At 23.7% G+C, this 13,634-nt stretch overlaps 1 protein-coding gene across 1 annotated transcript in view; it reads left to right on the top strand.

The window, feature by feature from the left end:
- Positions 1–1,358: 1,358 nt before the first annotated feature.
- Positions 1,359–13,634, top strand: part of LOC100201625 (inactive histone-lysine N-methyltransferase 2E) — a 67,563-nt gene continuing 55,287 nt past the window's right edge. The window contains exons 1-2 of the mRNA XM_065817054.1: positions 1,359–1,804; positions 1,951–2,086. Coding sequence (XP_065673126.1) covers positions 1,695–1,804; positions 1,951–2,086 — 246 coding nt within the window. The 5' untranslated portion in view covers positions 1,359–1,694. The remainder of the gene's footprint in view (positions 1,805–1,950; positions 2,087–13,634) is intronic.

Genomic DNA, 13,634 nt, shown 5'->3' with positions numbered 1-13,634 from the left:
TCATTGACATAGAATTTGCAAATGTTATTTTTGCTTGTGAGATTTTAGTTACATTGACATAGAATTTGCAAATGTAATTTTTGCTGTCAGATCCTTTATAGAATGATTAGATGTTTGTGTATGTAATTGATCCTTGCTGAATGCCACTAGTTATAGCCAATTCGACTGTGTGTCACCAAGGATAACTTATATTTTTCCTAATTCTATGAAATCGTTCCAAATTCTAAAAATCGTTTAAGGCAGTATAAGTTGGCACAAAATTTTGAAATGGGTCCAACAAATTGACAAATATGCAAAATTGTAGCGTAAAATTGACAGAAAAACAAACACCAAGTTTGCTGATATTTCTTTCAAATGTCAACATATACCTGAAAAATTTAAAAACAAACAAAAGTTTTGCTGATTTTATTTTAGTTATTTTACTTATAAATAATAAAACTTTAGTTTTTTTTATAATAATTTGTTTACAATTTAAATAAAAGGTTTGTATTTAGAATTTAAATAGCACCTTTAATTTGACTTTTTACTTTAATTAAATAAAATGTTTATTTTTTCATTTTTATTTTAATTATTATATTTAGAATTCAAATAAAGTGCTCCTTTGCTGTTTATTTGAAATAGCAAATAAAATTAATTTTTGAAATTCTGAGGTCAGCAAAAAATTGCTGACCTAATACACTGTCAGGTTGACATTGCCGAATGAGGACCCTAATTCTGTGAGCTAATATTTATTTATCTGTGTGTTTCTGTATGTGTGTTTGTGTGTGTGTAAAATATATCATATATATGCTAGGGTGCATCCAATGCCCCATACTTTCACAAATTGATCTGTTCTTATTTTAAAACTTTATAGGTTCTCACAAGAAACTCTGAAATTTTTTAAAATTAAGTTAAATAAGATTTAGGGGGGCAACCTCAAGTCTTAAAATATCAACAAGACCTGAAATGCAAGTAAAAAAGTTTTTCAAGTTTATGTTATGTTGGGTCTCAAAAGAAGCGAAACTTTATAAAAATTTCAAAAATAATTTTCATTTTTTGTTAAAAGTACCTTGAAAAAAAATTTCAACAAAAATCATGAAAAAATGATTTTTTTAAATTTTTTGTTAAAAAATAATAATTTTTATGCAATGAAACTTAGAATAATAATTCTTGTGTAAAATTTTTATTATTTTTAAAATTTTTAAGAAAATTTTGCTTCTTTTGAGACCCATTGTGCTTCTTTTGAGACCCATGAGAACATAACATACATTTAAAAAACTTTTTTTTCTTCTGTTTAGGGTCTTGTTGCAAGTTTCGGATTTAAGGCGGCCCCCCTAAATCTCATTCAATTTTGAAAAAATTTAACAATTTAATTTAACAGAGCATTTTGTGAGAACCAATAGAAAGTTTTAAGAATAGGGACAGATCAATTTTGAATGTATGTGGCATTGGATGCACCCTAATATTTGCAGTACTGGACTTGGCTTTGTCTTTTATCATCCTTGGCTGTTATCATCCTTGACATTAAATGCAAAAAATTTTTTAATATTTTGTTAAAAAAATATGTCCTTTAGTTTTTTTAATAGTTAAATTGTGTCTAAGAACAGTTTAAGTTAAATTATGTCTAAGAAAAAGTTTTATTTTAAGTTATTAAATTGATAAAGATTTTGTAATGCATTGGCAGTGTCTTTTTGACATTATTCAAAGAAATACTGATGCCGATCTATTCTCACGACATACCTGGAACTATGAGAATGAATGTTTCAAAATTACTTTTACGTAACCTTGCATTAAATGTTAATCACAATTACAATCTAGAAAAAAGGTAAAAATTTGTTTTGTTGAATTGGTGTGATGTTTTTTATCATGGTTTTTTTAATTTGATATATATTTTTTTTAATTTGCTTTTTTTAACCTAACTTTTTTTTTAATCTCATTTCACCAATTAACAGTTTTACATTTCATATTTAGTGATATTGCTGATATAAATGATACCATGCAATATTTAGAGAAAAATTTAAGTATGAGTAACACTGATTATAACCATGATGAAACTGTTAAACAAGTTGCTATAACAACAGCAAAAGTGCGAAGGTTACCTTATCCTGTAAGTACTATTTTTTTTAGTTTTTAAGTAAATATTTTAAATTTTTTTTGTTTATTTTTCCATGGTTCAACATGGGTATTGTCCATGGTTTGGACAGGTTTAGACAATACTATGTTGCAGATATTGTGAGGATTTTTTTTTATGCAGATGTCACATTTAATCACAATTTACGCTAACTTATTGATAAGGGAGCATGTTATATACACTTTGGTCCTATATTTTATATAATTTGCTTTACTTTTTATAATGCAAAGAACTTATGCAAAAAGTAAATCCATAATAAAGTACTGAAGTTTGGGTGCAAATTTGGGTGCCCAAACCTGTAGGCTGGTGTCAAAATCAGTCTTGATATGTCAATGATATATCAGGCCTTGTGATGTATAAAATTGCTTACGGTAAATGCGTAACAGAGTTTTTAATGTTATAAAATTTTTTTTATTTGCTTTTTATATTTATCGACATTTTTTTGAATTGCAATTTACTAAATAACCACAAAATAGTTTAATTGAATAAATTAACTCAAAAGAATTTAGAAATGTTATTATGTAATAATATTATCAAAATTACTTAGATTCCAGTTTTTTAAAATGTAAAAATATTTGTTTGATTTCTCAATATTTAACACAATTATGTTTTGTTTATAGCTAAATGAATAAAAAAGATTTTGTTTTATTTCTTGTATACATATTAATAGTTTTGCAAATAAAAATTATTTTTTGTTTTTAAAAAGTCCACTGAGTAATAAACTAAAAACTTTAAATATTTCCACAAAAAAACTGACCACTAGATAATTTTTTTACCAGCAATTTTATGGAAAATTAAAATTTCCTTTTTAACAAAATAATATGTTGCTTGTATTATTAAAGTGTTATTAACACTTGTATTATTTAAACTATTTTAATGTACAAATTGTACATATTTTTAATATATATGTACAAAGAATTTTATTTCTATTAAAATAAAATAAGTTTAAAAGTTTAAACAATAGATAGTTCTTGCGATTAAACTTTGCTTATTGAACAACAAAATAATATAACATAAAATAAAATAAACCTAAGCATTACATGGTTAATTTAGCTTATTTTAAGTATACATGCTTTTAATAAATGCTGTGATAAAATCAATCATTCTATAAAAACAAAACAATAAAATTCAACCTAAATTAGTTAAAATAAAAAAGTCAACCTAAATTAGTTAAAATTTTTTAAAGTATTGTTTTATTGCCGGTTGTTGTTATATTTCCAATACCTGAACAAATGTAGCTTATAAAACTAACATTGTCTAAATAAATGTTCTCATGCTTGCTAGATTATTTTGTTTAGATTAATTTTTTTTTTAAGTATTTTTATTTCATTTGCTTACATTGTACTAAAACAATAGACGAGTTTTTTTTGTCTATTCTTTTAGTCAACCCTTGGAATTAGGAAAAATGAATTCGGCAATTGCCGCCTCAAACTGTTAGATGACGGCAAAAAAAAATTTAACACAAAGGAGTCACCATAAAGCATAGAAATGAGGACAGCAATTTTTTGCAGACCTTAAATACTTAAAGATCAGCAGTTAGGTTGGCATTGCCAAATGCTGACCCTAATTCTGAGGGTTGGTTTTAGTACAATGTAAACAAATTTATTAATTCGTTTATAATTAATATTTTGATTAATTTGATATTTCAATAAAGAAGTTACTTAATAATTATTTGGAAAATAATATCTTATTGAAACATGTTTTGGTAATAATCATCAAAATCATCAGGTTAACAATTTTTATTTACAAGTTCTGCATATAAAGTTTCTTACTGTTACATGAAATTTTAATAATGCAATGTTTACTTCTATTTTCAAATGTTGCTGATCTCTGATATTTGAGCAGCCAATATTTAATGTGCTGTTATATATATATATTATATATATATATATATATATATATATATATATATATATATATTATATATATGTATATATTATATATTTATATATATATATTATATATTTATATATATATATTTATATATGTATTATATGTTTATATATATACTATATATTTATATATATATATATATGTATTATATATTTATATATATATATTATATATTATATATATATTATATATTTATATATATGTTATATATTTATATATATATTTATAATTATATAATATATATATATATATATATATATATATATTAGGTATTTATATATATATTTATAAATATATATTACATATATATATATATATATATATAATATATATATATATATATATATTATATATATATATATATATATATATATTGTAATATATTTATATATATTATATATTATATATTTATATATATATATGTATTATATATTTATATATATATTATATATTCATATGTTAATTATATGTATATTATATATTTATATATATATTATATATTCATATATATTATAAATATATATCATATATTTATAAATATTATATATTTATATATATATTTTATATTTATATATATTATGTATTTATATATATATTATATATTGATATATATATTTTATATATTTATAAATATATAATATATATATATACATATATATATATACATATATATTATATATTTATATATATTATATATTTATATATATTATATATTTATATATATATTATATATTTATATATATTATATATTTATATATATTTATATATATATTATATATTTATATATATATTATATATTTATATATAAATATATAATATATATAAAGTGAAGAAATTATATTTTAAAACTGGAAATACCATTTGAAAGTGTTAAATCTTAAAAACTTCACCTCCCTAAGCTGAAAACTGTTTTCTCCCATCTACACTATGAGTCATAAAAAAACATGCTACTGAACTTTCTACCATAACTTTGTCAAATTTGGCCTGATGCCTAACAAAATTTCAGGTTTTGTTAAGAATTGAATTGCAGAAAAACATTCGTCTGATGGCGACCCAATTCTAAAAACTGACTGTACACGAACACTCCAAACTTCAACAACAGAAAAATTGTCTGATTTCTTATATAGAAGTTAAAATTAGTTTAAAAATTCTAGGTTAAGACAATAAAAAAGAATTTAAAAAGTAATATTTTATATTAGTCAAGTATTGTTCTTGTTCTCTACTTGAAGAAGACACCATTTTTAAAATCGGTTCACAATGAGCAAAGTTATTGCAATAAGTTCAGTGGCATGTTTTTTTATGACTTATAGTGTATCTATTGTTAAATACAATACAGTTTAAGGTATCACAGCTTCAGTTTATTGCTGGTGTGATTTTGCTAAATATATGCATTCTTATTACATAATCTTTCATATTATATATTATATTTGTTATCATCACCTGAATTTTGATATTTTATAAACTTCTTTTGATAACCTAAACTCATAAGATTTTTTTATTTGTAGATAATTAAATTTACACTCAAATTATAATTTGACAAGACTATAGTCAAGATGTCAAAAGATAGTCTTCCTTCAGATTTGAATAAGAAACTATGGGAATCAAATTTGGTGAGGTTTGAAACAGCCAAGAATTCAAGAAAGTATGCAAAGATTGTTGACAGTCTTGATCAAATGAACAAAATGCCAACAGAACAGCATATCCTGGACAGATTTAAGTGTTTGGCTGCAAATGTGAAAAGTAGACAGGAGAGAGTTGTGATAGTGGTCAAAGAAGTAAAAATCTTATGGAAAAACTGAATCTTCCAATTCAAAAAGGCAAATCTACAGTGGAAAGAAAAATTGAAAATGTACTAAACAAGTATGAAAAAGACAGCAGAAAACCAGGAACGCAAGACTTTACCAACTTGTTCAATGTAACTGATGAAAATGGAGAATGGTTGTGCCAGGAAAATAAAGCCTTCTATAATCTTCAGATGTCAACAAATGGTAGAGCTGGCTACTGCACCACAATTGAAGATACACAAGAAGTTCATCCTAGAAAACTAAAGTTGATTAAGCAAAAAGTCAGTCAAGATACTAAGGATGATTTAAGCAGTGAAGATGAAGAACATTTTAGCACTGAAGAAGAAAAACAAGATTCTGACAGTGGTTCTCAAGATTCAGAGGCTCCAACAACATGTAAAAGACAAAAAACTGATTGTGCAATAAATTTGGTGACAAAAGCAAAACTGAGTTCAAGAAAGGCACACACAGTCTGCAAAACTCTTGCAAAAGATGGAATTTCTATTCCAACTCCAAGTCAAAGTGGTGTTTACAAAGCTACAATGAAAGCAGGAGAAAAATTAAAAGAACATTTTATTGAAACTTTAAGAAACGAAAACTGGAGCTTGCACTTTGATGGGAAGCACATAAAGAATACAGAGTACCAGGTTGTAGTTCTAAAAAATGAAAATAGAGAAGTTAAACTAGCAGTTCTTGCACTGATCAATGGAAAAGGTGAAACAATATTCAATGGAATAAAAACTGTGCTTGATGAATATAAGCTATGGCCTGGAATTAAGTTTATAATTTCTGATACTAGCTCTGAAAATACAGGAAAATCTGTTGGGGCAGTCACACTACTACAGAAGCATTTTGTTAAGCTTGGATTAGACAAACCTCTTTATATTGGATGCCAGCATCATGTTCTTGATACATTCCCAAAACATGTGATAAATGATTATTTTGAAGCAGCAACAACCTCACCTAATCTCAATTATTGGTTCATTAGCAGAATGACAGAAGAGTACCAGCAACTGAAAGTATCTTTTGACAATTCTGGAGGTGCTCTGAAGGAAGAAGAAGAAATTGTTTGGAGAGATGATATGGCTTTCCTTCATCACTTGATCACTTGTTACAGACAGTTTAAGAAAACAGGATGCTTCCCTAAAGTAAATTTCAGAACTTTGCCAAATATAAGCAATGCTGGTCAGGTTTATAATCAGGATAACTACAATAATTTGGGAGCCGTTTGCAAAGATCAGTCAAAGGCAATAAAGACTTTAAAGACTTTTTGGTTGGTTGAGCCGACTCCAATCCCAACTCAAAGGTCAAACATTTGTGCTGAACATGCAATTAAAGTTCTGCAGGATTTACTTCCATTGTGCAAAAGCATTGAAAAAATTAACATTAAATTTCTTTTGACAAATGAACACTAAAACCTGTATGTTTCTATTTCTGATAAAAAAAAACCATTTTGTACAATGTATATTTGTATATATTTTTATAAATTTGAATAAGGGGGGTGAGATTTGCCATTGGATTTTTCTTGATCTTTGCATTAAAACTCCACAAAAAATAACATGGGGATAGGGTCTTTAAAAATTGTCATATCCCTAATATATATATATATATATATATATATATATATATATATATATATATATATATATATATATATATATATATATATATATATATATATATATATATATATATATATATATATATGTATATATATGTATATATATATGTATATATATATATATATATATATATTATATATATATATATATATATATATATATATATATATATATATATATATATATATATATATATATATGTATATATATGTATATATATATGTATATATATGTGTATATATATATATATATATATATATATATATATATATATATATATATATATATAATATATATATAGTAGATATAATTTTTTAGATACAATTAAGTTTCAATAAAAATTTTCTATTTTTGCTGGGTTATTCAAAGGAATATTTTTCTATTTTATTTTTCAGGAATATTTTATATTTTATAAATGTTTAATTCTAATTATTCAACTTATTTCATTTTGAGCAATCTTCGTCAGTTTTCATTTTTAAATCGCTTATCTCCTTTGTTTAATATTGTAGAGAGAAAACAACAACAAAAGACAATTGTTTGCAGTTTTAATGAATAAATGAATAAATTTATTCATTGAAACTTTGATCTATTTTAATTGCGTACAACGCTTTTAAATACAGTTTTAAAAGGTTTAAACGATTAGTTACATATATTGTTTCTATTATTTTTATTTTCATTTTTAAATTATAAATGTAAAAAAAATGCTAAATAGTATTTAATTTTTAACAAAACATTTTTGACGATTTCCAAGATCCTCTAGTAACTTTTTAACTTGCTAAAACAACTTTTTAATTGACGACAGTCGATAAAAAACACTATATGTTATACGTAGAAATTTTACGGATTTTAAAAACAAGTTTTTAAAATCCGTAAAATTGTAATTTTTGTAAAATCCAGAGGTTTGGCAACCCTAATTATATGGAAAGATATGGAATATTTTAGTTTTTAAATACTTTAGTATTTTAAAATACTTAAAAAATTTTTTTAAACTTTTTTACATAGGTAATCATATTATTGTTCATCATATTTTATATTACAATTTTTATCATTAGATACATTCAAAAGTTAAAAAACTTATTTAAATCGATAGCTTTTAAATGAAAGTTAAATTAAAGTTTCCGAAATTTTAATAACTCTTAATTAAAAAACTTGGTTGGCTCGCCAATTTCCGTCAAATATAATGCTACTTTAATTTAAATACTCGGTGTAATTAAGGCGATTTACAAATTATTCGAATTTATTTATTTGAAATTAGCATGATTTTATAAGCGTATTTTGTCCAAACAAAAGCTTTAGATGTTATATTTTTTTTCGCTTCAGATTTTTTAACATTTAAAGAAACTTTACTCTTTTTTATATAATTTTCCAATCCTTTTCACTTCCCATAATAGTGAATTTAAAGAATACCATTTTGGAGTCTTTAGATCACTTTTGCTCATCGGCGTTAACTGAATTTAGTTGAAAATCTTTTGAAAAAGTGCCTTAATTTACTATAGATCCTAGTTCTAATTGTTTCTGACCTATTTTAGCTTTATATAGTTGTCAAAATGCAATATTTCTATCAATTTTTACCAAAAATACAAGAATTCCGACCAAAAAAAAACTTGCATTCAAGTAAAAGCGCCAATAAACGATCGGAATAGATTAAATTTTTAATCTATGATGTTCATTTTACCTAAAAATCGTATTTATTTAAAATCTTATTCGAATAACAAGCGATTGGGATTTTAAGAAGATTTAAAAAAAAAAAATCTACGGTCTGGGTTTTTTCGTTTCAAACATTTATATTTTATGATAACGCAAAGTTGATCATTTTATTTTTTTGATTCACAGACCTGATCATTTAAAGGAAATATGTCGTAGTCAACAAAATATCATACAGACGCTATAGTATTTTTAAATGAGGACACCAACTAAATTTAATCAGCATATTTAAATATCTAGTGAATGAGGTATTTAAGTAAAAAAATATATTTAAATACAAAAACTAATTTTTTTTTTTTTTTTTAATTTACAGATATACATTAAATATCTACGTAAATTTTGTATTTGGAAAATATAAAAAAAAATTAGTTTTTGTAGTAATTGTAAATATTGTTAATAATTAATAATAATATAATATTATTTAATTATCTTCGTTTATGTTTTACGCAAATATAAAATATATAATACGTTTCATTGCAAGTTTTATTTTTGATTTTTGTTGTTATTTTTGATTTATGTCACCAGCTAACTTATTTTACCGAAATTATTAATAAATCATCTTTTAATATAAAACATTATTAACTTATTTTATATTATAATATTTATTAATATGCATATTTTATTTGTAACTTTCCTAACTTAAGATAAACAGCAAGAATGTAAATAAAGAGTTTTTGAATAACAAAAATAAATTAATGAAGTAATTTATTAAACGTATTGAAAAATTTTAACTGGAGAATAACTGATGTCAATTAAAAATAATTTTTTTTTCAACTTTTGAATGAATGATCTTGCTTGTTAACGACACGTTTTTTCACATTAAAAAATCGATCTTAATTCTTAATTCATTAACTTAATTCATTTCCTTGTTGTGCGTACTAATTACGTTTTTTACTAGTCTAGCGCATCACTTTAAATCTGAAACTGATTTAATTTTTTTTTTTACCATGATCTTAAGAACCTTTGGGAATTTTAAACCAATTGGGAAACCGTGTTATACGCGGTGCCACCAGGCTGGCTATCACCCTGATATATATATATATTATAATATATATATATATATATATATATATATATATATATATATATATACTATATATATATACATATATATATATATATATATATATATATATATATATATATATATATATATATATATATATATATATATATATATATATATATATATATATATATATATATATATATAAATAAAGAGAGAGAAAGATAGAGAGAAAACTGGGGTAAGAGTAAACGGTTTAGCTTTAAATTCAAATATTTTTTTAAAGAAAAAATATTTTATGTTTTTTTTAAAGAGAAATTTTTACATTATATAAATTTATAAAAATTAAGAAAAATATTTTGAAAATCTTTAAAAAAATCAATTTTTATGAAGAAAAAAAATGTTTACTTTTCCCCTTATAATTGGGAAAAGTAAACTAGTTAATTTTTAATAACAATTTTTTAAGATATTAAGAAAATCAAAACTACATAAGGATATTAAGAAAATCAAGCAAAATTAATTAAAAATAATATGAAAACTAATTGTATTAGAAGTTAAGTTTACAAAAACCTGTTTAATCAAATATACAAACAAAACTATTTATTTATTAAAAAATAGAGTTGTTTAATTGGCAGAAGCAGGCTCGCAGCATTTTTGCATGCAAAAAAACTCTTCACCAATTTTGTATTTTTTGGGTAAACACAATCGACAAACCCTCGACTTGCAACTAAAAGTTTCACATTGGTACCACAGTTTGTTTTGAGTTGGCATTGCTTCTTCCCAAATTCTGCAACACATTTTGCACCTCTTGATGTCTTTGTCTTGTCTCGGTTTTTTTTGAACGTTGCACTTGCTGAGTTTTATCTGAAGCTTCACTGAAGTGAATTTTATGTTTCTTTAATTGCTTTGACTTTTTAGCCTCATGGTGTTGCCTTAGTTTCTCGAGCACCTCAGATGTTTTTGACACTGGCCTTCAACTCTCGGAATGCTGACTCTTTTGTGGTTTTTTTTGCATGTCAATATGGTGGTGCTGTAAAACATTTTTCAAATTGCCTTCAAGATTTTCTGTTTGATAACACATAGCCGCGACCGGGGCCGGATTTATGACCAGGGCTGCATTAATATTGATAGATCATATAAAAATGTTATTTTTAATTAAAATTTATATGAGTTATAATTAAAAACAATACTTTTATAGGATCTATTAATGTTAATACAGCCCCGGCCGAGGACAATGAAACAGACTTCCATGAAGATGATAAAACAGGCTCAGTTGAGGTGATGAAGCAGGCTCGGATGAAAATGATGAAGCAGGTTGAGTTGATATTTGAAATGTTTGAGGAATTTGTAGTTTTTTAGATCAATAGCAAAATTTTTTAGATAAATAGTAAAGGCTGCCATATTTATTTATGTTTTAAATAGTTAATAACTATTAATTAGTTTAACCACACTCATCTCAATGCATAAGTGTGAGCAATTAGCATGTTTACTCTTCCCCCAAAAAACATTTATATTGGATTTTTAATCATAACTTTTTTTCGGAACTAGCAAATTTAATTTTGAAAAGAGAATCTTGATCATCATAAAATTTTCTACAAAACAGCCTTTTTTGTTTAGTAAAATTTAATTTTAGTTTTGGGAGTTTTGAAGTTGATTTTTTAGAAAAAAAAACTTATTTTTACGAGGTTGAATATTTTGAGGTTTGGAAGGACAAAATTAAATTTTAAAATTAAATTACCTTTAGATAGAGCACAAAGTTCTTTACAAAACAGTGTCTTGCATTTTTTAAGATTTTTTGTTTTAGCTTTCAATAAATACTTTATATATATATATATATATATATATATATATATATATATATATATATATATATATATATATATATATATATATATATATATATAAAATATTTATAGTATAATATTTGTAGTAGTGTTTCATAAAATGGATTGTCTTCTTAGTATTAAGCATTAAGTTTAAATAGTATCTGCACAGAGTGTTAATAACGTTATTAATAACTCATTTTAACAATTTTTGAAATAAGCATAGATAAAAATATATTTTATATCTCAGCTCATTAAAATCAGAGATATAAAATTATTATTTAAAATTTTTTCATGTAGCTAAGAACAATTTGTTATTCAACTGTACTTTTTATTTATTTATTAACTGTACTTTTTTTTTTTTAATCTTTTTATTTATTTTCTTATTTATTTGCTTTTTTCCCATTGATGCGAAGTCATTGCAATAAATAAAATATTTTAAAATAAGTTCAAAATTATCAAATTCATGTTTGCACTTTTTTTTTTCTATTATTGAATTGTAAAAGATACATCAAATGTCAACCGATCTTAAGGAAGGCAAGTAAAAAGAGACGAACAACACTTCCATTTTTCAATAGCATTTCTTAAACTAATTTCTCATAGTATTAAGTATTCACTTTAAATTTTTTTAACATTGTATAAAATTTGTTTTAATATTAAAAAAAACTAAATATTAAATTACTTGGATATTATCAAACTTCTTTTTTTTTAATTGAATGAAAATCTTTAATATATCTCTCTCTCTCTCTCTCTCTCTCTCTCTCTCTCTCTCTCTCTCTCTCTCTCTCTCTCTCTCTCTATATATATATATATATATATATATATATATATATATATATATATATATATATATATATATATATATATATATATATATATATATATATATATATATATGTATTTATGTATGTGTGTGTATATATGCGTGTGTGTGTATATACAACGGTGGCCAAAAATTAAAGACCACTCATTTTTTAGTTGGTTTCTTAATCTTTAAATTAAAATTTAGAAGATTCTAATTGACATATTAAAATATTTTTTTTTAAAATATTGTTAATTTTAATTAACAATATTAACATACAGATTAAAGTGGTATAATTTTTTTAATCTAATTCTAATTAAATAGCGTTTAACTTATTAAAAAACTGATGAGTACTTATACAAATCTTCTTTAAATAAATTGGACAAAATTTAACGACCACTTTCAAATCTTTAATTTGCACTTATTAAAAATAATAATCCTTTTTTTTTTAACTGTCTTTATTGCTTTTTACGTTGGCTATAAAATAAAATGTCGAAAACTGAGTTTCGATATCAAATAAACATTTATTTTTTGAATTGCAATAAGGATATAAAAATATTGCAAAAATGCGTACAAAGATCAAAGAAAAAGACAGATACGCGGTATTAAAAGAAGAAGGCTATAGCATCAGACAAATAGCAGAAAAACTCGGAAGGTCTCACTCTTGCATTATTAACATAATTCAACGATACAAAGAGACCCGGTCAATTAATGATCGTCATAGGACTGGACGCAATAAAATTTCAAATGACCGTGATGTTCGCTCGTTAGTGAGATTAATGAAAGAAAGCAGACAAGCATCATCTATAGACTTGTCTACGCAATGGACACTGTCAAATGGTATGAAAGCAAGCCCTAGAACTGTGCGAAGGGTCCACCACAATTTAAAT

This window comes from Hydra vulgaris, chromosome 14, assembly GCF_038396675.1.
Source record: "Hydra vulgaris chromosome 14, alternate assembly HydraT2T_AEP".
Classification (NCBI taxonomy): Eukaryota; Metazoa; Cnidaria; class Hydrozoa; order Anthoathecata; family Hydridae; genus Hydra; species Hydra vulgaris.
Note: the sequence above shows the minus strand (reverse complement) of the source record. Positions and strands in the feature narration are given on the sequence as shown.